Source organism: Indicator indicator, chromosome 12 (assembly GCF_027791375.1).
Source record: "Indicator indicator isolate 239-I01 chromosome 12, UM_Iind_1.1, whole genome shotgun sequence".
Taxonomy (NCBI): Eukaryota; Metazoa; Chordata; class Aves; order Piciformes; family Indicatoridae; genus Indicator; species Indicator indicator.
The window spans coordinates 3,912,452-3,934,048 of NC_072021.1; the positions used below are offsets into that span (position 1 = coordinate 3,912,452).

Sequence of the window (21,597 nt, forward strand, 5' to 3'; positions counted from 1 at the left end):
TCCTTCAGCAACCCTAAAGGTTAGTAGGTCAAGAGAGGTTCTCCTCTCCCTCTATTCTGCCCTGCTGAGGCCACATCTGGAATATTGTGTCCAGTTCTGGGTCCTCACTTCAAGAAGGACCTCAGAGAACTGCTTGAGAGAGTCCAGCACAGAGCCACAAAGCTGCTGCAGGCAGTGGAACATCTCCCTGTGAGGACAGGCTGAGGGAGCTGGGGCTTGGAGCAGAGGAGCCTGAGGGCTGCCCTCATTGCTGGGGATAAAGATGTGCAGGGCAGTGTGGGGAGGATGGAGCCAGGCTCTGCTCAGGGATGTCCAAGGACAGCACAAGGGGCACTGGGGGCAAGCTGGAGCAGAGGAGGTGCCACAGGAACAGAACAGAAGAATTTTTCCCTGTGAGGGTGGCAGAGGCCTGGAGCAGGCTGCCCAGAGAGGTTGTGGAGTCTCCTTCTCTGGAGACTTTCAAGCCCTGTCTGGATGTGTTCCTGTGTGACCTGCTCTGGCAGGGGGTTGGACTGGATGATCTTCCAAGCCCTAACGTTCTGTGACTCTGTGATTTAAGTTCCATTTTCAAATGCTGTCACTTGCTGCAGTACCTGTGACCAGTTACATTTCACAGCCTTCAGCCTAATTTCAAACTGGTTTGCTTTAGAGCTTTGCAACAGAAATTCCACCCACTGCTGATTTCTCCCCCAGAGTTCAGAGATCCAAATTACCTTTTGTTTCACTTCACAACTCTGAATTGACAACTGTTGGCTGGTGGAAATGGCACCTTTCTCCTCCCCTGCATTTGGAAACACTTTGGCTAAAAGGGCATTGTAAGAGTTTGGGTCTGCAATGCATTTTATTGCTCTAAGAGTGAGATGGTTCCCATTTTTAGCAGAGGAACACAGAGGAATGAGTGTGGTCAAGCACCCATGAAAGCTCCAAGAGGAGCTGAGTACTACAAAAATCCAAACATTCACTTGTTGTATTTTTCTGTTTCTTGGTTACATTTTCAAAGTGTGTCCACTACCACTTGCATTAACATCAGCAGGGGGCTTGTCAAGAACTCTTTATTCAGTGTTCCAAAACTGAGCTTCTCACTGGAAGAAGGGAAGAGATTCCAGCCCATTTCTTTACTTAAAGAAACAGACAGCAAAGAGAAAACTGAAGCACAGACAAGCAGCCAGTTGAGAGGCATCCCTGTCCACGGTGGGGAGGCTGGAGTAGATGACCTCTGAGGTCCCTTCCAACCTGAGCCATTCTCTGATTCTATGATCTTTGGCAGTTACATTTGGACACTTCGTAACCTGAACTTAGATGTCAAATTTTGCAATACAGCAAGGCTAATTCAGCAAAGATAGCCTGAGTTATGCCATCAGCATAATTCTATGAGCTGATTGGAAGCATGGCTGGAGATTCAGATGGTCAAACCAAATTAACTGCACTCTGACTCCAAAGTTGGGGCATTATGGTCTTTGGCTTGATAAATGTGTTTCATGAAGCTAGACTTGTAGGTGAGACCCCACCTGGAGCTCTGTGTCCAGTTCTGGAGCCCCTAGTACAGGAAAGATCTGGAGGGGATGGAAGGTGTCCAGAGAAGGGCCAGGAGGATGAGCAGAGGGCTGGAGCTGCTCTACTATGAGGACAGACTGAGAGAGTTGGGGTTGTTCAGTCTGGAGAAGAGAAGGCTCTGAGGAGACTTTCCTGTGGCCTTCCAGTATCTGAAGTGGGCTACAAAAAGGCTGGGGAGGGATGTTTTAAGGTGTCAGGTAGTGATAGGACTGGGGGGAATGGAGCAAAACTAGGAATAGGTAGATTCAGATTGGATGCTAGGAAGAAATTCTTCCCCATGAGGGTGGTGAGACACTGGCACAGGTTGCCCAGGGAGGTGGTGGAAGCCTCATCCCTGGAGGTTTTTGCAGCCAGGCTGGATGTGGCTGTGAGCAACCTGCTGTAGTGTGAGGTGTCCCTGGCCATGGCAGGGGGGTTGGAACTGGATGATCCTTGAGGTCCCTTCCAACCCAGACCATTCTGTGATTCTATGATGTAAACCAACCATGAGGGTTGTTATTTTCTCCCTGCCCACTGATCAAGGTTCCAAACCCACATGTTCATGCAAGCACTGAGGATCCCCCTGTCAGTACCAGAAGGCTGCAGAGGGACTGTTTGCAAAGGCCTGCAGGGACAGGATGAGGGACAATGGTTTGAAATGAGAGAAGAGCAGAGTTAGATTTGATGTCAGGAACAGGTTCTGCACCGTGAGGGTGCTGGAACACTGCAGATTGCCCAGGGAGGTAGTTGAGGCTCCAACCCTGGAGATATTCAAGCTCGGGCTCAATAGGGCTCTGGGCACCCTGATCCAGTGGAAGATGTCCCTGCTGACTGCAGTGGGGTTGAACTGGATGACCTTGGGTGGTCCCTTTCAACCCAGACCACTTTAGGATTCTATGATTCTATTTAAACCAACAAGTGCCTTTCTTTGAGTGCTAAGATATCTAAGCACCTCTGCTTATATACAGTCTGGTTTTGTTAGTCTATGCCTGTGGGGCTATTTAAAATGAGCTTTAAGATGGGGAAACAAAAAGGAGGAGGTTCAGATGTGTGCAGCTTGGTCGAGTTTCTGTTCTTAGAACACAGACATTCTTTCAGTTCTCTAAAATACATCCTGCTAAGGTAGAACTCATCCTCGTGGGTTCAAATCTGCTACCTGAAAAAGATCCAAGAGCAGGGACGTCTGAAATGTAGAAGAGTGGGTGGGTAAGAGTTACTACTCTGAGGGACTTCCCAGGAAGGGCTGTTCCTTGGGGTCATCTTTTTCCTGCTTTTAAAGAACAAAACACATTTATTCATTTTCAGCTTCTCACTCACCTGCTCTGGGTACTTGCTTCCAACTATCTCTGCCACAGTGTTAAAGGAAGGAGAGTCTGGATAGGTCTTTGCCCCCATCTTCAGGTGCACAATGATCTTGGAGCCCCTCAGAGACATTCGTGACATCATTTCAGCATCTTCCACGGAGATGCAAGCAGTGGGAATCTGGGGCACAGCAGGCTGGTAACTCTGCCACCCTGTGTGTGGGCTGAGGAAACACAAACACTGCCAACCACTGAACTCCTGAACTTGTTACCATTAGAGAATTGGAAAAAATACTTTTAATACTGTCCCCAGTACACTCTCAAATAAGATATATATATATATATATATTTATATATATAATGTTCTGCTGAGACCTCACCTGCAGTGCTGTGTCCACCTAAGAGGGCCCCTATACAGGAGAGACATTGGACATGATGGAGCAGGTCCAGAGGGCTAAAAAGATGATCCAAGGGTTGGAGCAGCTCTGCTATGAGGACAGGCTGGGGGTGTTCAGCTCAGAGAAGACTCTGAGGGGACCTCAGAGCTGCCTTGCAGTACCTGAAGGGATCCTCCAGGAAGGCTGCAGAGGGACTTTTCCTGAGGGTGTCTAGAGACAGGACAAGGGGGAATGGTTTGAAGCTGAGGCAGAGCAGGGTTAGACTGGAGCTGAGGAAGAAGTTCTTCAGTGTGAGGGTGGTGAGACTCTGGAACAGGCTGCCCAGGGGGGCTGTGGATGCCTCCTCCCTGAGGAGAGGCCAGGCTGGATGAGACCTTGAGCAGCTGACTCTAGTTGAAAGGTGTCCCTGCCCATGGCAGGGAGGTTGCAGTAGATGATCTCTGAGGTCCCTTCTAACCTGAGCCATTCTGTGTTTGCATGATTCTGTGATTACTCTGTAACCACATGGACTCCATTTACCATTCAGAAACCTGCACCTCATCAGCTCTTGGCACTCATTAAAATCAGGCCTTACCAAAGAAGCAAAGCAGCTTTGAGGTCATTAGCTCTGTGCCAGGGCACAGAGGGCAGCTCTCACAGACGTGTTCAGGTCTCACTGTAACATTCAGTGCCACACACACCAAGGGAATCCTACAACCACAGAAGTATTTAAAAGCTAAGTGCAGATGAGCCATGGCTTGTCAAGCAAGCAGCAGAAAACAACTGTGAATGGGAAAATGATCAAATGAAGCAAGTCCAATGAACTCCACCCTGGGACTATCCAACTGCTAGGAAAGCACAAAAGCTTGCAGCATCCTTTTCAAGCACCTGTAGGAAATGGAGCTTTGCTCAGCTGCTCTACAACTGGAAAAGGAACTCTCTGCATCTAACAGACTCGAGGATGATTCTCCAGCAGCTGACAATACCTTGAGGGAACCATTTCTTGCCTCCACCTGTTTGGCCTCCTTCTGCTCCTAGTGAAGAACCAAGCTCCCTCCTCCTGTGTTCACATCCCTGTCCTGGGAGAGCACAGCTGCTGGCTGCACACCACCAGAGGTCTGTTAGCCCAGAGCTCCTGGAGGGACCCCAGTGACAACCCTGACTGCCAGCAGCTGCAAAGCTTCTGCCTTCATGGGGTGGGTTTTTTATTGTTGATCTCTTGGCTTCTCAGCTTTGAGTACAAATTGTATTTGTAACTTCAGTGACCCCTCCATCACCAGAGACTAGTGAGCACACAGGGCACATTAAAAAACCCTCACTGCTAACAGCTGTTCTATTGTATGCCTGTAGCAAGGATATAAATAAATCCAAACAAAAAACCCAAACCAACAAAAAAAAAAAACCCAAAACAAAACAAAACAACCCCCCCAAAAAAAAAAAAACCCACCCCAGACCTTCTTTATTTGGAAAGCAGAGAATAGGACAAAAATGTATCACAGGGTTAGCAAGCCACAAGGTAATGGAGGGCAGGGAGGCCATCCAGAAGGATCTTGATTGGCTTAGGAAGTGTGCCAGTGCCAACTGCAGGAGGTTCAACAAGTCAAAAAGCAAGGTCCTGCAGCTGGGTCAGGCCAACCCCAGGCACAAATCCAGGCTGGGTGCAGAGGGCATTGAGAGCAGCTCTGAAGAAAAAGAGTTAGGGATGTTGGTTGCTGAGCAGCTCCCCAGGAGCCAGCAGTGCCCTCCTGCAGCCCAGCAGGCAGCTGTGTGCTGGGCTGCAGCCAGAGGAGTGTGGACAGCAGGGCAGGAGAGGGGATTCTGCCCCTTGACTCTGCTCTGCTCAGACCTCACCTCCAATCCTGCCTCCAGCTCTGGTGTCCCCAGCAGAAGAAGGACACAGAGCTGCTGGAGAGAGTCCAGAGGAGGCCACAAAGATGATCCAAGGGCTGGAGCAGCTCTGCTGTGAGGACAGGCTGAGGGAGCTGGGGGTGTTCAGCCTGGGGAAGACTCCAGGAGGACCTTAGAGCTGCCTGCCAATAGCTGAAGGGATCCTACAGGAAGGCTGCAGAGAGACTTTTCCTGAGGGTGTCTAGAGACAGGACAAGGGGGAATGGTTTGAAGCTGAGGGAGAGCAGGGTTGGACTGGGTCTGAGGAAGAAGTTCTTCACTACAAGGATAGTGAGACTTGAGGCTGTCATCAGCTGACACCCCCAAGTCCTTTTCCTTGACACTGCTCTCCAGCCACTCCTTGCCCAGCCTGGATTTGTGCTTGGGACTGCCCTGACCCAGCTTCAGGATCTGGAACTTAGCCTCACTGAACCTCATGAGGTTGGCTTGGGCCCAGCCCTCCAGCCTGTCCAAGTCCCTCTGGATGGATCCCTTCCCTCCAGCCTGTCAAACAGGCCACACAGCTTGGTGTCACCACAAACTTGCTGAGGGTGCTTCAATGTCACTGTTATTTCCATTTCCATTAAGGGTCTGGGGGAGACCCTTAGAGGAGCAAGCTGCATTCTCTTCTCCTTTCTCAGCAGGATGATGGTGTTTCCAGTTACCTGCCATCTTTTTACACTTATCTGGTTTCTGCCTTCTTTTCATTAACTTTTAAGTCATTCCACTAAGTACCACTGACAGAGGCAAGGAATAAAAGGTGCTGTGCTATATGGGAAAGGGTTGGATGGATGGCAATCCATCACTGACTGCCACTCAGAAGTACCCTACAAAGGTTTACATGACTGAAACCTAATTTTAGGCACTGAAATAGAGTTGTGCTTCTAAAATGCTAAATTGCAGCTGCACTAATTATTCCAAGTAGCTCTGCTAAAGTTTTCTCAGGGGTGTGCTCATTCACTCTGTATTTTTGGCCATATTGAAATGTTAGAATTCCCTCAGACACTGCAGGAAACCATTTCTGTTTTCCTGGATTGAGAGATTAAAAAGTAAATAAAGGAAGGGGGAAAAAACCTTCATGGGTTTGGGGGGTTATAGCCTTGGATGGTCTCTCAGATCAACTCAGCAGCCCACTTTCATCAATGACATTGATGAGGGACAGACAGACAGACAGTGTCTGCTCACCAAGTTTGCTGATGATACCAAACTGGGAGGCTTGGCTGAGACACCTGAAGGCTGTGAGGCCATTCAGAGACTTGGACAGACTGAGAGCTGGGCACAGAGGAACCTACTGAGGCTCAACAAGGATGAGTGCAGAGTCCTGCACCTGGGGAGGAAGAATAAACTGCAGCAGGACAGGTTGGGAGGGGATCTGCTGGAGAGCAGTCCCAAGGAGAAGGACCTGGGAGTGCTGGGGGACAACAAGTTCTGCATGGGACAGCAATGTGCCCTGGTGGCCAAGAAGGCCAATGGGGTCCTGGGGTGCAGCAAGAAAATTGTGGCCAGCAGAGCCAGGGAGGTTCTCCTCCCCCTCTGCTCTGCCCTGCTGAGACCTCACCTGGAATATTGCATCCAGTTCTGGGCTCCCCAGTTCAAGAGGGACAGGGATCTGCTGGAGAGAGTCCAAGGGAGGGCTGCAAGGCTGCTGAAGGGACTGGAGCACTGCCTGGGGAGGAGAGGCTGAGAGCCCTGGGGCTGGTTAATCTCCTGTCTCAGAGTATCTGCAGTGCTCCCATTAGACAGCCAGTGCAGGAATACTGTGGACAGTGATTAGCAAAGGAAGGTAATGGGGACACAGTTTAGCAGAAGCCACAGACCCTGCTCATCTACCCAGCTACCAACATATGGAAATGGTCTATAAATACCAAATCATAGGTCAGGTTTAGAAAGGAAAGCTGGCAGAAAGTTACAGCTTTAGATTTGCACCATCCTCCTAAAGAGAGGAGCAAAATGAGAGAAAGCAAGGTGCCTGAAGGAAAGGAGAAGAGGCAAGTAATCAAAGCTGGCATTACTGCCAGAGCAGAGACAGCAGTTGGCACCTCTCATTTAATAAACCAGATGGAGAAGGATTTCACCACTTAGCTCTACCCTGCAGGCAAGACCAAGGATTAGTGTTTGATGCAACAAGATGGACATGAGAGAGGCTCAGGTGACTGATTGGATTTGAAGGGGAATACAAAGGTGGAGATAACTATTAATTGAAAAGGTTACACTTAGAAGGCACAAGATACCTCTTCTGCAGGGCAAAGCCTGTTATTGCTGTTGGCCTTCCACAGCAGGCTACACTTACAAACCAATTCTAAACACCAACTGTGGAATCGTTTGCTCTGACTTCCCAAAAGGGCAAGTCAAAATCTGTGTGCCAAAGGAAAGGCTTTCAGTACACAAACAGCTCCAGCTCATCACACTTCAATACCTGACACAGAGCTAGCACAGCAGGGAGAGGCCAGCCCCTGTGAAGACAACGTTTAATGAAATCACAGAAATACTCTGCCATATGGATAAGCCACGAGCAAGACTGTGGGAAGTGGAGAAAAAAACAGGAAAAAGAACACGAGTGTTCTCGTGAAGAAAAATCACAGCAGGTTGGAGCAAACCATCCATGTTTGCTCAGCTAACAAGGTAAACAAGAGGAAGCTTTGGCATTTCCAGATCCTCTCTTGATATTAACAGTGGACTAGCACATTAAAGATATTTTCCATGTGGTTCCTCCATTGCTCTGCCTGTTTGTTTTCTATGACATAAGGACAGACATCAAAACTATTTCTTGTATGCGTGAGGCAGGCACTGAAGCACCCAAATGCAGCCAGAGTCCCTCCACAAACCTGTGTTCACAGGATGGTAGGGGTTGGAAGGGACCTCTGGAGAGGTCCCTGCCAGGAGGACCTGCCAGAGCAGGACCATAGAATCCAGCACAGATCACACAGGAACAGGGCTGGAAAGGCTCCAGAGGAGACTCCACAACCTCTCTGGGCAGCCTGTTCCAGGGCTCTGGGACCCTCACAGTGAAGAAGTTCCTCCTCACGTTGAAGTGGAACCTCCTGTGCTGGAGTTTCCATCCATTGCTCCTTGTCCTATCCCAGGGTGCAACTGAGCAGAGGCTGTCCCTGTCCCTTCCTTCCTGACCCCCAGCCCTCAGCTATTGATAGACATTGATCAGATCCCCTCTCAGCCTTCTCCTCTCCACACTAAACACCCCCAGGGCTCTCAGCCTCTCCTCCCCAGGCAGTGCTCCAGTCCCTTCAGCAGCCTTGCAGCCCTCCCTTGGACTCTCTCCAGCAGATCCCTGTCCCTCTTGAACTGGGGAGCCCAGAACTGGATGCAATATTCCAGGTGAGGTCTCAGCAGGGCAGAGCAGAGGGGAGAAGAACCTCCCTGGCTCTGCTGGCCACACTTTTCTTGCTGCACCCCAGGATCTCATTGGCCTTCTTGTTCACTTCTGGAAATCAGCAGCAAAGCTTCAAAAAAGAATAGTTCAGATGTTTTACAGCAGATAGAGCAGGCTTCAGAAATAAAACTTTAATAGCTACCTGCCAAACATTCTATTCATGGTACAGAAGAGTTTTAGTAATATCATCAGGCTAAGAACAATACCAAAGATTCAGAGAAGGTATCCTGAGTAATCCAGGAAGTAGGAAAAACCAGGCAGTGGGAAGCAGAAACCGGAAAGGCAATTAGAAAACATTAAATTAATAAATTTGACTGCCAGGGGAATCTATACAGCAGACCTCTGTACAAGGTGCTTCAGCAGAGCAGATTCATGGAGTCATAGAATGGTTTGGGTTGGAAGGGACATTGAAATTCCAACCCCCTGCCACGGGCAGGGACACCTCCCACCAGCCCAGGCTGCTCAAGGCCTCATCCAACCTGGCCTTGAACACCTCCAGGGAGGGGACATCCACAGCCTCCCAGGGCAACCTGTTCCAGTGTTCCACCATCCTCACTGGAAAGAATTTCTTCCTAATCTCCAGTCTCAATCTGCCCTCCTCAAGCTTCAATCCATTCCCTCTCTTCCTATCACTCCCAGCCCTTGTCAAAAGTCCCTTCCCATCTCTCCTGTAGCCCCCTTCAGGTACTGGAAGGATGCTCTAAGATCTGCTTGGAGCCTTCTCTTCTCCAGGCTGAACAGCCCCAACTCTCTCAGCCTGTCCCCACAGGGGAGGTTCTCCAGCCCCCTGATCATCTTCATGGCCTCCTCTGGACCTGCTCCAGTTCCTCCCTGTCCCTCTTATGCTGGGGTACCAGAACTGACAGGTGTGCTACAGGTTGAATCAAGGATTTGTTGTGTAACTCCATATCAATGGAGTTAATTCCAGAACACATCCAAGAAACAGACCCTTGACTCTCTTTTATGTTTGGTTTGGGGTTTTTTTGTTCATTGAAAAAGCAGAGTACTATGCTAGGGTACCCCAACCACCAATGCTGTGCCATTCTGGCACAACCATTCTGGTTGTGCAGAGCCACATGCTCGTGTGCTCTGGAGATGAATGCTCCAGATGAGGCTCTTAGTGCTGCATTTATACCAAAAAAAAAAACCCCCAAACCCACACACAGAGAATTACAGAGACATGAAATTACAGCCTACAGACTTCTCAGACCTTATCAGCAGTTGAAAATAAATACACCCCTTGTGAAAAGAATTCGCTGCCATTGTTATTACTCAGATCCTTCTGGAGAGGAGAAGGCTCCAGGGAGCTACATTTCAGTATCTGAAGGGGACCTACAGGAAGGCTGGGGAGGGACTGTTTAGAAAGACTTTTGAAGACAGGACAAGGGGCAATGGTTTGAAACTGGAGCAGGGCAGATTCAGGTTGGACATCAGGAGGAAGTTCTGCACAGTGAGAGTGGTGAAACACTGGAACAGGCTGCCCAGGGAGGTGGTTGAGGCTCCATTCAAGCTCAGACTGGATGTGTCCCTGTGCAGCCTGCTCTAGTTGGAGGTGACCCTGCTGAGTGCAGGGGGGTTGGACAAGATGACTTTTGAGGGTCCCTTCCATCCCAATGCAATCTCTGTGTCTGTAATCTTTATCTGCATTTTGTTATCTGCTTTTCCTTCAATCCTCTACATTTAATGGTCACCATGTACTAGTGAGACACTCACTCAGTTTCCTTGATTACCCTGACACTTGTGAGAGCACTAAAACAGATTCTGCAGTTGATGAGGACATCACAATCATGTCAGATGGTTCTGAACTTGCTGCCAGGGCTTTCACAGGCACAGCAGCTCATTCAGACTCAGGAGGGACTGTGAGCACTGAAGAAAGGCAAAGCTGATTAGGGAGAAACAGGAAATCACAGAAAACTGCTAAAGTTCCCAGTGCTCAGCCCACAGCAAGCACAGCTGTAACTCCTTAAAGATCAGCACAGGAAACTCAAAGCTTGGCAGTTTGATGTGCTCAGCATCTTTATACTCCCGAACCAGAAAGGCAAAGGCAGACCAAAACTTTTCCTTTAGCCCTTATGAACTCCAGAATGTTACCAAACCTAAGCAGTGGTGCTCATGGTACCCGAATCAGAGAACCCATGTTGTCCATGACATGGGTGGCCATCTAGCCACCAACAAATCCCCTGAGTCAGTTATGTTAGGAGAGTGGGTGAGCCAGAAGAGAAAAAACAGCACCACTTGAATACTGAAGTGTTAAAAGTTTGCCTTGGGTAGCTGCTGGTGAGGAACCAAGGATTTCCAAAGGACCATTATCCCCACAGCATCTCTCTGGATAACAGAATCTGTTTTCCTAGCCCTTTTCCCACCTCTACTAAAGTTCCAGGACGTTGCTTACATTACTGCCACTAAACAGATGAAAGTCTTCCCAGTTACATGAACCAACTCCCCAACAGGAGCAGCCACCACTAGGAGAAGGTAGAGAAAGCTCTTGTCAGTCTCATCAGCATTTTACTGGCTTTGTAAGAAAGCAAATATACCAGATGAAGGAAATCACCCAGAGGTTTCAGATACCAAGTCTTATCTACTGGAAACAAAGAGTTAGGCAGTTCAGAACAGGGAGGCCAAAAAAAGAAAAAGAAAGAAAAATCCCATGAGACATAGAAATCATCTCCAGATTTCTCACTCTTACAGTTACCTGAAATTGGACTCCTTAAGCACTGCTCAAACAGCAAGAGCCCACAGTACAGTGCAACCAACTCCTAAAGCACAGGCTCCACTTCTTCCAAGGCCATCCAAGTACCCTTGCTGACAGCTAGGATTTGCCCCAAAGTGAGCACAAAGGCTGCACAGCAGAATGCAGTCTGGCGTGTTGGCCTTCAGGGAACACAGGGAGCAAAGTCACAATCACTGAATTGCCAGCCCACAATGAACCCACACCTCCTGGAGGGAAAGCCCCTAACTAAATCTCACAGCACAGCACCACTTCAGCTCTCTGAGGGCAGCAAGACAACATGCACAGCACCATGAAACACAGCTCGACTCTTTCCTGAGCTCACCAGAGCCTTAGAAGACATGGTCTGCTCTCATTTCTTCTTCTCATACCACCTTTGCTGCCTGGTCACTCAGTGGAACAGAGGACAATCTGGCTGTACCCTACTGCCACAGGACATTGCCTTAGCACAGGCTCCCACTGAGATGTTGGGAGGGAGATAGTTGAGGCCCCATGCCTGAAGATGTTTTCCTGTGAGCAATTCCTGCCACCATACCCATCCCACAAGTAAAAAATGTTCACAAACTATCAGTTTGTGATTCTTCATAGAATCAGTCAGGGTTGGAAGGGACCACAAGGCTCATCCAGTTCCAACCCCCCTGCCATGGACAGGGACACCTCACACTACAGCAGGCTGGCCAGAGCCTCATCCAGCCTGGCTGCAAACACCTCCAGGGATGGGGCCTCAACCACCTCCCTGGACAACCCATTCCAGGCTCTCACCACTCTCATGGGGAAGAACTTCTTCCTCACATCCAGCCTGAATCTCCTCACCTCCAGCTTTATTCCATTCCACCCAGTCCTATCACCACCTGACAGCCTAAAAAGTCCCTCCCCAGTCCTGATCCCTCCAGTCAGGTTACAGCATTACCATTCCATCTCTAGAGTTTATCATCCAGATTCCTGCTCCTTTAATGGCTCACACATTCCCCAAGCCTCCACAAAGCAGCAAGAAGGTGCTGCCTGCTCAGAAGGAGCCTATTTTTACAACACAGAATCACAGAATGTTAGAGGTTGGAAGGGACCTTCAGAGATCACCCAGTCCAACCCCTCTGCCAAAAGCAGGATCACCCAGGGCAGACAATTCTGCAGTGTCAAGAGGAAGCACACACAGGATCAAGAAGAGCAGAATGAGGTTCAGCAGTCTTCCAATTCCCTCAGAGATCTATTCTAAACTAGTCTGACCACAACTGCATTCTTCTCCCCAGTGAAAGAAAACAACTCTTCAACACACACAGTCACCACTTCACCTTCTGTGCCTAAAACTCACATGCTAGGGAGGAAAAAAAACACTTAAAAACCACAAGAAGGCACAGGCAGAAGAGGCAATCTGTCAGTGGGAGATAATGAGCCAAGAAAGCTCTCAGTGAAAGCATCAGACCCACACAATGGAGGCAAACTCCTGATTTTCAGCATTGCCAGCAAGTATTGGAAAATTGGGAAAGTATGGACTTGAGGAGTGGCCACTGGCTGGACAAGGAATTGGCTGGATAGCCACAGCCAGAGAGTTGCAGCTCAATGTCCAAATGGAGACCAGTGACGAGTGGTGTCCCACAGGGGTTGGTGCTGGGACCAAGGCTCTTTGACATCTTTGTCAGTGACAGAGTGGCACTGAGGCACCCTCAGCAAGTTTGCTGATGGCACCAAGTTGTGTGGTGCAGATGGCAGGCTGGAGGGAAGGGATCCATCCTGAGGGACCTGGACAGGCTGTAGAGCTGGGCCCAAGCCAACCTCAGGAAGTTCCACAAGGCCAAGTGCAAGGTCCTGCAGCTGGCTCAGGGCAATCCCAAGCACAAATCCAGGCTGGGTGAGGAGTGGCTGGAGAGCAGCCTGGAGGAGAAGGCCTTGGGGGTGTCAGTTGGTGACAAACTCCCCAGGAGCCAGCAGTGGTCCCTGGCAGCCCAGCAGGCAGCTGTGTGCTGAGCTGCATCCAAAGCAGGGAGAGCAGCAGCACAGGGAGGGGATTCTGCCCCTCTGCTCTGCTGAGACCCCACCTGCAGCACTGCCTCCAGTTCTGGTGTCCCCAGCATAAGAGGGACATGGAGCTGCTGGAGTGGGTCCAGAGAACGCCATGAAGCCTTTTGCCAAGGGCTTGTAGTGATAGGAGAGGGAATAGATTGAAGCTTGAGGAGGGCAGATTTAGACTGGAGATTAAAAGAAATTCTTCCCAGTGAGGATGGTGAGACACTGGCACAGGCTGCCCAGGGAGGCTGTGGATGCCTCCTCCCTGGAGGTGTTCAAGGCCAGCCTGGATGAGGCCTTGAGCAACCTGGGCTGGTGGGAGGTGTCCCTGCCCATGGCACGGGTTTGGAACTGGATGATCTTAAAGGTCCTTTGTAACCCAAACCATTCTATGATTCTATGAATCACAAAGCCTGCTGCTAATAATCCTATCCAAAGCAGACTGCTCCTTCATCTAGTACAAGTCAGCCTTGTGCTAGCAAAATGATCAATAAAAAGCCCCTTGTACAATCAACATTCTAGTCAACCATACAGACTGACCAGCTCCTATCCACACTGATCCACACTACATGTTCTCACAAACACATTTGATTTGGGTTGATCTTACAATATTTCTGGCAGCCTGGAGAATGCAGGAAGTTCTTTACAAAAAAATATTATACAAAATTTGGAGCAGTAACAAGAAAAAATGAAAACTTTGGGAAAGAATGACAAAGCACACAGGAAAAGAACTTTTTGTGCAGCCAATGGTTTCAAAACCAAACACCCCCTTGTAGGTGGCAAGTCTTAAGTCATAGAGAACAACACTGACATGTGAACTAAAGGCTGAAATCAGGGAATCATAGAATGGCTCAGGTTGGAAGGGACCTCAGAGATCATCTACTCCAACCTCCCTGCCAGGAGCAGGAACACCTCTCAAGGCCTCATGCAGTCTGGAACACCTCCAGGGAGGAGGCAGCCACAGCCTCCCTGGGCAGCCTGTTCCAGTGTCTCATCACCCTCAGAATGAAGAACTTCTTCCCCCTTGTCCTGTCTCTAGACACCCTCAGGAAAAGTCCCTCTGCAGCCTTCTTGGAGGATCCCTTCAGCTACTGGAAGGCAGCTCTGAGGTGCCCCTGGAGTCTTCTCCAGGCTGAACACCTCCAGCTCCCACAGCCTGTCCTCCTTGCAGAGGTGCCGCACCACTGGGATCATCTTTGTGGCCTCCTTCAACAGCTCTGTGCCCTTCTTATGATGAGGACACCTTCCCATCATAAATGCAAGTCCAAGGGAGGAAAGAGAAAACTGCTCACCTGTCTATAGAGAAGGCAGCAACAGATCTAACGAGGGATGCCACAGCTCCCACCTTAGCAGCTTCCACCGCTCCCTGCGATCTGTATCTCACAGTTTCACCATAACTGATGAAAGGTTCATTGTAGACAACAATCTTCCCCTTGGCCTCCTGAGCTCTTCTGTGTAGTTCATCAAAGGAGGTGACCACAATGACCTCTGCTGTAATTCCTGAAAGAAAGCATCCCCAGTGGCTTCACCACTCTCTGCTGCAGTCTTTCACAGGCAGCCAGGAATGGACTGGGAAGAACACAGGAAACCAGATTTAATTCAAGACTTGGAAAGGAAGAGTACATGAAATGCTTCATCAAGATTGGCACTGCACAGCTGTAATGGCACCTTGAGCCAAGAACACAGTTCTGTAAATCATCATGGAATGGCTCAGGTTGGAAAGGATCTCAGAGATCATCTATTCTCCCATGGCAGGGAGGTTGGAATAGATGATCTCTGAGACCCCCTGCCATGGGCAGGGACACCTCTCAACTAGCCTTGGTTGCCCAAGGCCTCATCCACCCTCTTCATTAAACACCTCCAGGGAGGGGCCATCCACAGCCTGCTTGGGTAATCTGTTCCAGAGTCTCACCACCCTCACACTGAGGAACTTCTTCCTCAGCTCCAGTCTCACCCTGCTCTCCCTCAGCTTCAAACCATTCCCCCTTGTCCTGTCTCTAGACACCCTCAGGAAAAGTCTCTCTGCAGCCTTCCTGCAGGATCCCTTCAGCTATTGGCAGGCAGCTCTAAGGTCCCTCTGGAGTCTTCTCCATGCTGAACATCCCCAGCTCCCTCAGCCTGTCCTCACAGCAGAGCTGCTCCAGCCCTTGGATCATCTTTGTGGCCTCCTCTGGACTCACTCCAGCAGCTCTGTGTCCTTCTTCTGCTGGGGACACCAGAACTGGAGGCAGGATTGGAGGAGACAGGTCTGTATTAAAACATAACTTGAAGGGCAAGAAGGCTACAAGGATTCTCTGCCAGTGCCTGAATGCCTCACTGCACTCATCTCAAGTACAAAAACATTTGCAAAAGCTGCCTATGGGATTAATAAAACAGAGAGGAATCTTTTCATGGAATTGTTTTGATATGTTGCTAAACAACTTAGCTTAACATAAGACAACTGGAAATACAGATTTTTAGACCGAAATGCTTACAGAAAGAGTTAATCCATAAATGAAAAGAAATTAAATCTCTGCAGTTTCGACGAATTTTACAGTACAAAAAAACCCCAAGCAAACAAACAAAACAAAACCCAAAAATCCCAAACCGCCCAAAAGAAGTGTGCCAGTGCCAACTGCAAGAGGTTCAACGAGTCAAAAAGCAAGGTCCTGCAGCTGGGTCAGGCCAACCCCAGGCACAAATCCAGGCTGGGTGCAGAGGGCACTGAGAGCAGCTCTGAAGAAAAAAAACTACTTAGGGATGTTGGTTGCTGAGCAGCTCCCCAGGAGCCAGCAGTGCCCTCCTGCAGCCCAGCAGGCAGCTGTGTGCTGGGCTGCAGCCAGAGGAGTGTGGGCAGCAGGGCAAGAGAGGGGATTCTGCCCCTTGACTCTGCTCTGCTGAGACCTCACCTCCAATCCTGCCTCCAGTTCTGGTGTTCCCCAGCAGAAGAAGGACACAGAGCTGCTGGAGTGAGTCCAGAGGAGGCCACAAAGATGATCCAAGGGCTGGAGCAGCTCTGCTGTGAGGACAGGCTGAGGGAGCTGGGGGTGTTCAGCATGGAGAAGAGAAGACTCCAGAGGGACCTTAGAGCTGCCTGCCAATAGCTGAAGGGATCCTGCAGGAAGGCTGCAGAGGGACTTTTCCTGAGGGTGTCTAGAGACAGGACAAGGGGGAATGGTTTGAAGCTGAGGGAGAGCAGGGTGAGACTGGAGCTGAGGAAGAAGTTTTTCAGTAGCAGGGTGGTGAGACTCTGGAACAGGCTGCCCAGGGAGGTTGTGGCTGCCTCTTCCCTGGGGGTGTTCCAGGCCAGGCTGGATGAGGCCTTGAGCAGCTGAGTTTAGTTGAGAGGTGTCCCTGGGCATGGTGGGGAGGTTGAAGTAGATGAGCTCTGAGGTCCCTTCCAAATGAAGCCATTCTATGGTGCTATGATTAGCTACATGGCAAAACTCCCACCAGCTTCACACCAGCAAGACCTCCAGTCCAGCCCAGCTTACTGCAGAGGGGATTGGACTAGATGACCTTTGGTGGTCTCTTCCAACCCAGACCATTCCATGATTCTATGAGTCTAAGCCTGGAGCAAATTTCATTGCCAGTTCAACAAAAAACCCACGAGTCAAACACAAAAACTAAGGACAAGTCTGCTAGAACATCATCTTCATATTTATATTCCTTCAGCTTTGCTGCAAGACACAGCACACAGGAACCAGAGACTGTTCCTTTGCCCAGGAGTCATCTCAGGAAGGCTGCACTGTGGAATTGGTTCTACTTGTCACTATTCCTTTAAAATGAAAGGGCAGGGTCACCCACCAGGAGAAAAAAAACCCAAGAGTGAAATTTAAAACAGATGCAAAAAATGACTTCTTTGATACTTTATGGTCAAACATCTGTTAAAGTGCCACTTTCTTTCAATTATGGGGTTGCCAAAGCAACAATTATATCTATTTCCCTCAGAGTTTGGGGATATAATCAGTCCTACCCAAAACCAACACAGGCTCTCTACAGAGCTCTGAAGTCTGGCAGTGTTGAGCCACTGGAAATGAGAGAAGGATACTAAATATGGTAAACCTTCAGTCTGTCAGCTCCCTACACTGAGCCCATTCAGCCCTGGTTGTTGCCTTGGAATCCTCTTCCTCGAGGAGGGGACCATTTTCAATTTGCTGACTTCTGGAAATCCAGGTCACTCTTCACAGAATCATGGAATGGTTTGGCTTGGAAGGGACCTCCAAAGCTCATCCAGTCCAACCCCCCTGCAGTCAGCAGGGACATCCTCCACTAGATGAAGCTGCACAGAGCCTTGTCCAGCCTGACCCTGAATATCTCCCAGGGATGGGGCTCTAACCACCTCCCTGGGCAACCTGTTGCAGTGTTCCAGCACCCTCATGGTGCAGAACTTGTTTCTAACATCCAACCTAAACCTGTTCTTCTCTCATTTCAAACCATTGCTCCTCATCCTACCACTGCAGGCCTCCGGAAACAATCCCTCTGCAGCCTTCATCACATCCCAGGCTTGGGGGAACAAGGTAATGGGAAGGGAGGAACACAGGGCATAACTGAGAGGATGAGAAAGCAATAAATGGTCTCAGGTACCTCCTGCTGGGACAGAGGAGTCACCTTCTTTCATCTCATTCTCATACCTTAAAAGACAAAATGTCCAGGCAGTGCTGTCCTCTGGCTCTAAGCAGGCATCAGTGGTGCCAAGAAAGGGATCTGTCAGGGCTGTACAGAGAAGTGGTTTGCAAACCAAGGTGTCTGAAACACACCTTGCTGGGAACACTGCTTTAAACCACACAATATATATCAAGCTAGTATTGAACACCTGCAGGGATCAATTGCACAGCCCACTCCAGAGGCAGCTCTGAAGGTTCTGGCAGAATGCAGGCACCAAGGGCCAGATCATGGAGGAGACACCTGAAAGCCAGTCCTTGGCCTTTCATGCATTCCTCTGGCAAAGCTCAGCCCAGCAGCAGCAGATGTCTCTGGTTTGATCCCATGCAGCAACAGCAGCACAATGCCAGGAGAATCAGCATCCAGCATCTCATATTTAGCTGCTTCATTTTAACCACAGGATGACTCACATTCCCACAGCTCCTTGGCCAAACAGGACACATCAGAGCTGCTGATAGTCCCTTACTGAGGGAGGCTGTTCAGCTGGTTCCAATGTGATTCAGGGCAGCCACCTCTCCATGCAAGAACAGGGCATGGTGACAACTGCTGCTCAGAGCAGAGGCAGTGGAGCTGGGAAGGAATTCCTCAAAAGTGAGGAGGTGGTGATTTCAATAGGCATAGAATCATAGAGTGTTAGGGGTTGGAAGAGACCTCCAGAGATCATTGAGTCAAGGCCCCCTTGCCAAAGCAGGATCACTAAGGGGAGGTCACACAGGAACACATCCAGGCAGGTTTTGAAGCTCTCTAGGGAAGCACTGGTGGGCAGCTCAGCCCATACTGCAAAGACACAGATGCCAGAGAAGCTCCTTCCAGGCACTGACGGTGGCCTATGGATTGCCTCTCTCTCACTGAGGCCCAGCACAGTCCACCACCCCCAAAAGAGCCCATAGGTGGGAGTAGGGGAGCAGAGAGATGGGCCCCAGCCTTGCTGAACAGAGACCTTCTGCCTCCTGCAGCAAGGCCTTCCCTGTGCCAGGCCAGGCCAAGGAGCCCCTTGGCAGCAGGGTCTGGCGGGTGGCTGGAGGCCAGTTCAGCAGCCCACCACTCCCCCTGCCTGGAAAGCAGCACAACTCTGTGTTCTGTGCTTGGGGTGAGTGCTGGCTTCAGGACAGGTGCTTTTGTGAGCAGCACACCTTGCAGCTTGGTGGTCTGGAGAGGCTGGCAAGCAGCAGCCCTCCCCAGGCATTTCCGGCAGGCAGGCAGCAGCTCCAGCCACGGGAAGAAGGAGAGCCAAGAGCTCACCAGGGACCAGCTACCCTACATAACCTCCTCAACACAACCACCTGTCACAGCTTGCACAGAGCAAGATGAGCCCAGCAGAAACTGCAGGATAAAGTCAGAAGGCAAGGCATTGAATCAGAATGATTGCAGTGAGTGTAAGGAACAGTCTGCTCTTCTGGGAGGGATCTCACTGCCAGGCAGCCTTCCAGCACCAGCACAGAAACCTCTTCAGAAACATGCCAGGAATCAGGGAAAGCAAAAAGGTGAGGAAGAATAAAGTGGGGTTTTAATATGACTCAGGATAAATCAGTGCTGGATAAACAGAATTACACAATTTTCAGGGTTGGAAGGGACCTCAAGGATCAGCCAGTTCCAACCCCCCTGCCATGGGCAGGGACACCTCACACTACAGCAGGTTGCTCACAGACACATCCAGCCTGGCCTTGAAAACTTCCAGGGATGAGGCTTCCACCACCTCCCTGGGCAACCTGTGCCAGTGTCTCACCACCCTCATGGGGAAGAACTTCAGTTTCAGCTGGTTTGCATTTCAGACATGTGTTTACCTCAATGTGACAGAAATACCTGACAAAATGTACAGGAGCAGCTTCCCAAAGCAAGGAAGATTTATTCCAAATGTATCTGAAACGCCCCACTGTGACTTGGTTGTGTTTTGAAGGGCTGTATGAATCTTTCCAGCCAAAGCAGTTTTTGTACACCATTTGTCTCACTTCCAACAGAAAGTTCACTGCCACACAAATTTACAACTCAGGGGGAAACGCTGAGTATTGTGTGACATTTTATTTCCTAAGCTAAATTTATTTCCTCATAAAGGAATAAGAATTCCTTTGAAGCAGCTTAGGGCTAAGCCTATAGCTCTTTATGGAGAGCAGTCACAGAAGAAGGTTGCCATCTGGGCTTTGAATAGCCCCACGTCAGTATCTACTAAAAGAGAATCTTATAAATCATGACATTTAGACTGGATCTTAGGAAGAAGTTCTTCAGCACAAGGGTGATGAGACTCTGCAATAGGTTGCCCAGGGAGGTTGTGGCTCCCTCCTCCCTTGGGGTGTTTAAGGCCAGGCTGGATGAGGCCTTGAGCAGCTGAGTCTCTGTCCATGGTGAGGAGGTTGGATTAGATGAGCTCTGAGGTCCCTCCCAACCTAAGCCATCCTGTGATTTGCAATTAAACTAAGATTTTGAGATATAAAGAAAGCATTAATTTTGCTGAGCCTACCTAACAATTATTCTGGGAAAGAACAACCTCCTGGATCAGAATAGGCTGGGGGCTGATCTCTTGGAGAGGAGTAAAGGGGAAAAAGATCTGGGGGTCCTGGAGGAGAGAAGGATGCCCATGAGCCAGTAATGTGCCCTTGATGCCAATAAGGCCAAGGGCATCCTGGGGTGGATTAGAAGGGCTGTGGTTAGGAGGTTGAGAGAGGTTCTCCTGCCCTTGCACTCTGCCCTGGCGAGGCCACATTTGGAATATTGTGTCCAATTCTGGGCCCCTGGGGGCAAGCTGGAGCAGAGGAGGTACCATGGGAACAGCAGGGAAAACTTTTTCCCTGTGAGGGTGGCAGAGCCCTGGAGCAGGCTGCCCAGAGAGGCTGTGGAGTCTCCTTCTCTGGAGACTTTCAAGCCCTGTCTGGATGTGTTCCTGTGTGACCTGCCCTGGGTGACCCTGCTCTAGCAGGGGGGGTGGACTGGATGATCTCTGGAGGTCCCTTCCAACCCCCAACATTCTGTGATTCAAAGGCAAGAGACACTTCATTCCAAAACAAAGAGTTACCTTCTGGAGGAGTAGCAACACTGCTCCCAAGTCCCAGAACAGCAATGCTGTGATTCCTTGGTTTGAGCATCACTGCAAACTCTTCTCCTCTTTCCCAGTGTGGCACTTTCACAGGCTCCAGGTGCACATTCTCCAGCCTGTCCTCCTGCAGGGCACTGACCATGTACTTGATGGCTGCCTCTAGATTTTTCGAACCGCTGAGTCTAGGCCCTATGGTATCAGCAAAAACTGCCAGTCTTTCATAGGATCTGTTCTGAGCTTTTCCATGGACAGCAAGGTCAATAATAGCTTTAGCAATATCTCTGTAGCCAGCTATCTCCTTTTTTATGTCTTCAAATGTCTTTGGGTAACTGACACCTCTTCTCACAGGCTTCCCAGCACAGTGTGGTAAGAAAGTCATGAAACATATCAGCAATATGTACTTCATTTTTTCCTTCTGTTTCTTTTCCACAGAGGGCCTGCTGGAGACACAAAAAGAATTAAAAAAACCAACCCAACATAATTATTTAAAAGAAAATAATAAAAATCATACAGCTATCAGCAATGCTTCTTGTTATTTGGATTGGCAGGCAGAGCAAAATGAAATGAAATCAGCTTATCATGAAAACACTTTGATCAGAACTGGCAGGAAAGTAAACTCAGAGACACAATTATTGAAAGCAAATGAGTAAGATACTCAGAGCACTGGACACAGTCTTTGTTGTGGTTCTTCAGAAACATCCTTGGAATGC

At 49.5% G+C, this 21,597-nt stretch overlaps 1 protein-coding gene across 1 annotated transcript in view; it reads right to left on the reverse strand.

Annotated features, from left to right (window-relative positions):
• The window catches only part of CPQ (carboxypeptidase Q), an 85,402-nt gene extending 64,081 nt beyond the window's left edge, over positions 1-21,321 (reverse strand). The window contains exons 1-3 of the mRNA XM_054385595.1: positions 20,867-21,321; positions 14,508-14,715; positions 2,851-3,058 (exon numbers count right to left, since the gene is read on the reverse strand). Of these exons, the coding sequence (XP_054241570.1) occupies positions 2,851-3,058; positions 14,508-14,715; positions 20,867-21,293 (843 nt within the window). The 5' untranslated portion in view covers positions 21,294-21,321. The remainder of the gene's footprint in view (positions 1-2,850; positions 3,059-14,507; positions 14,716-20,866) is intronic.
• Between the last annotated feature and the right edge of the window lie 276 nt (positions 21,322-21,597).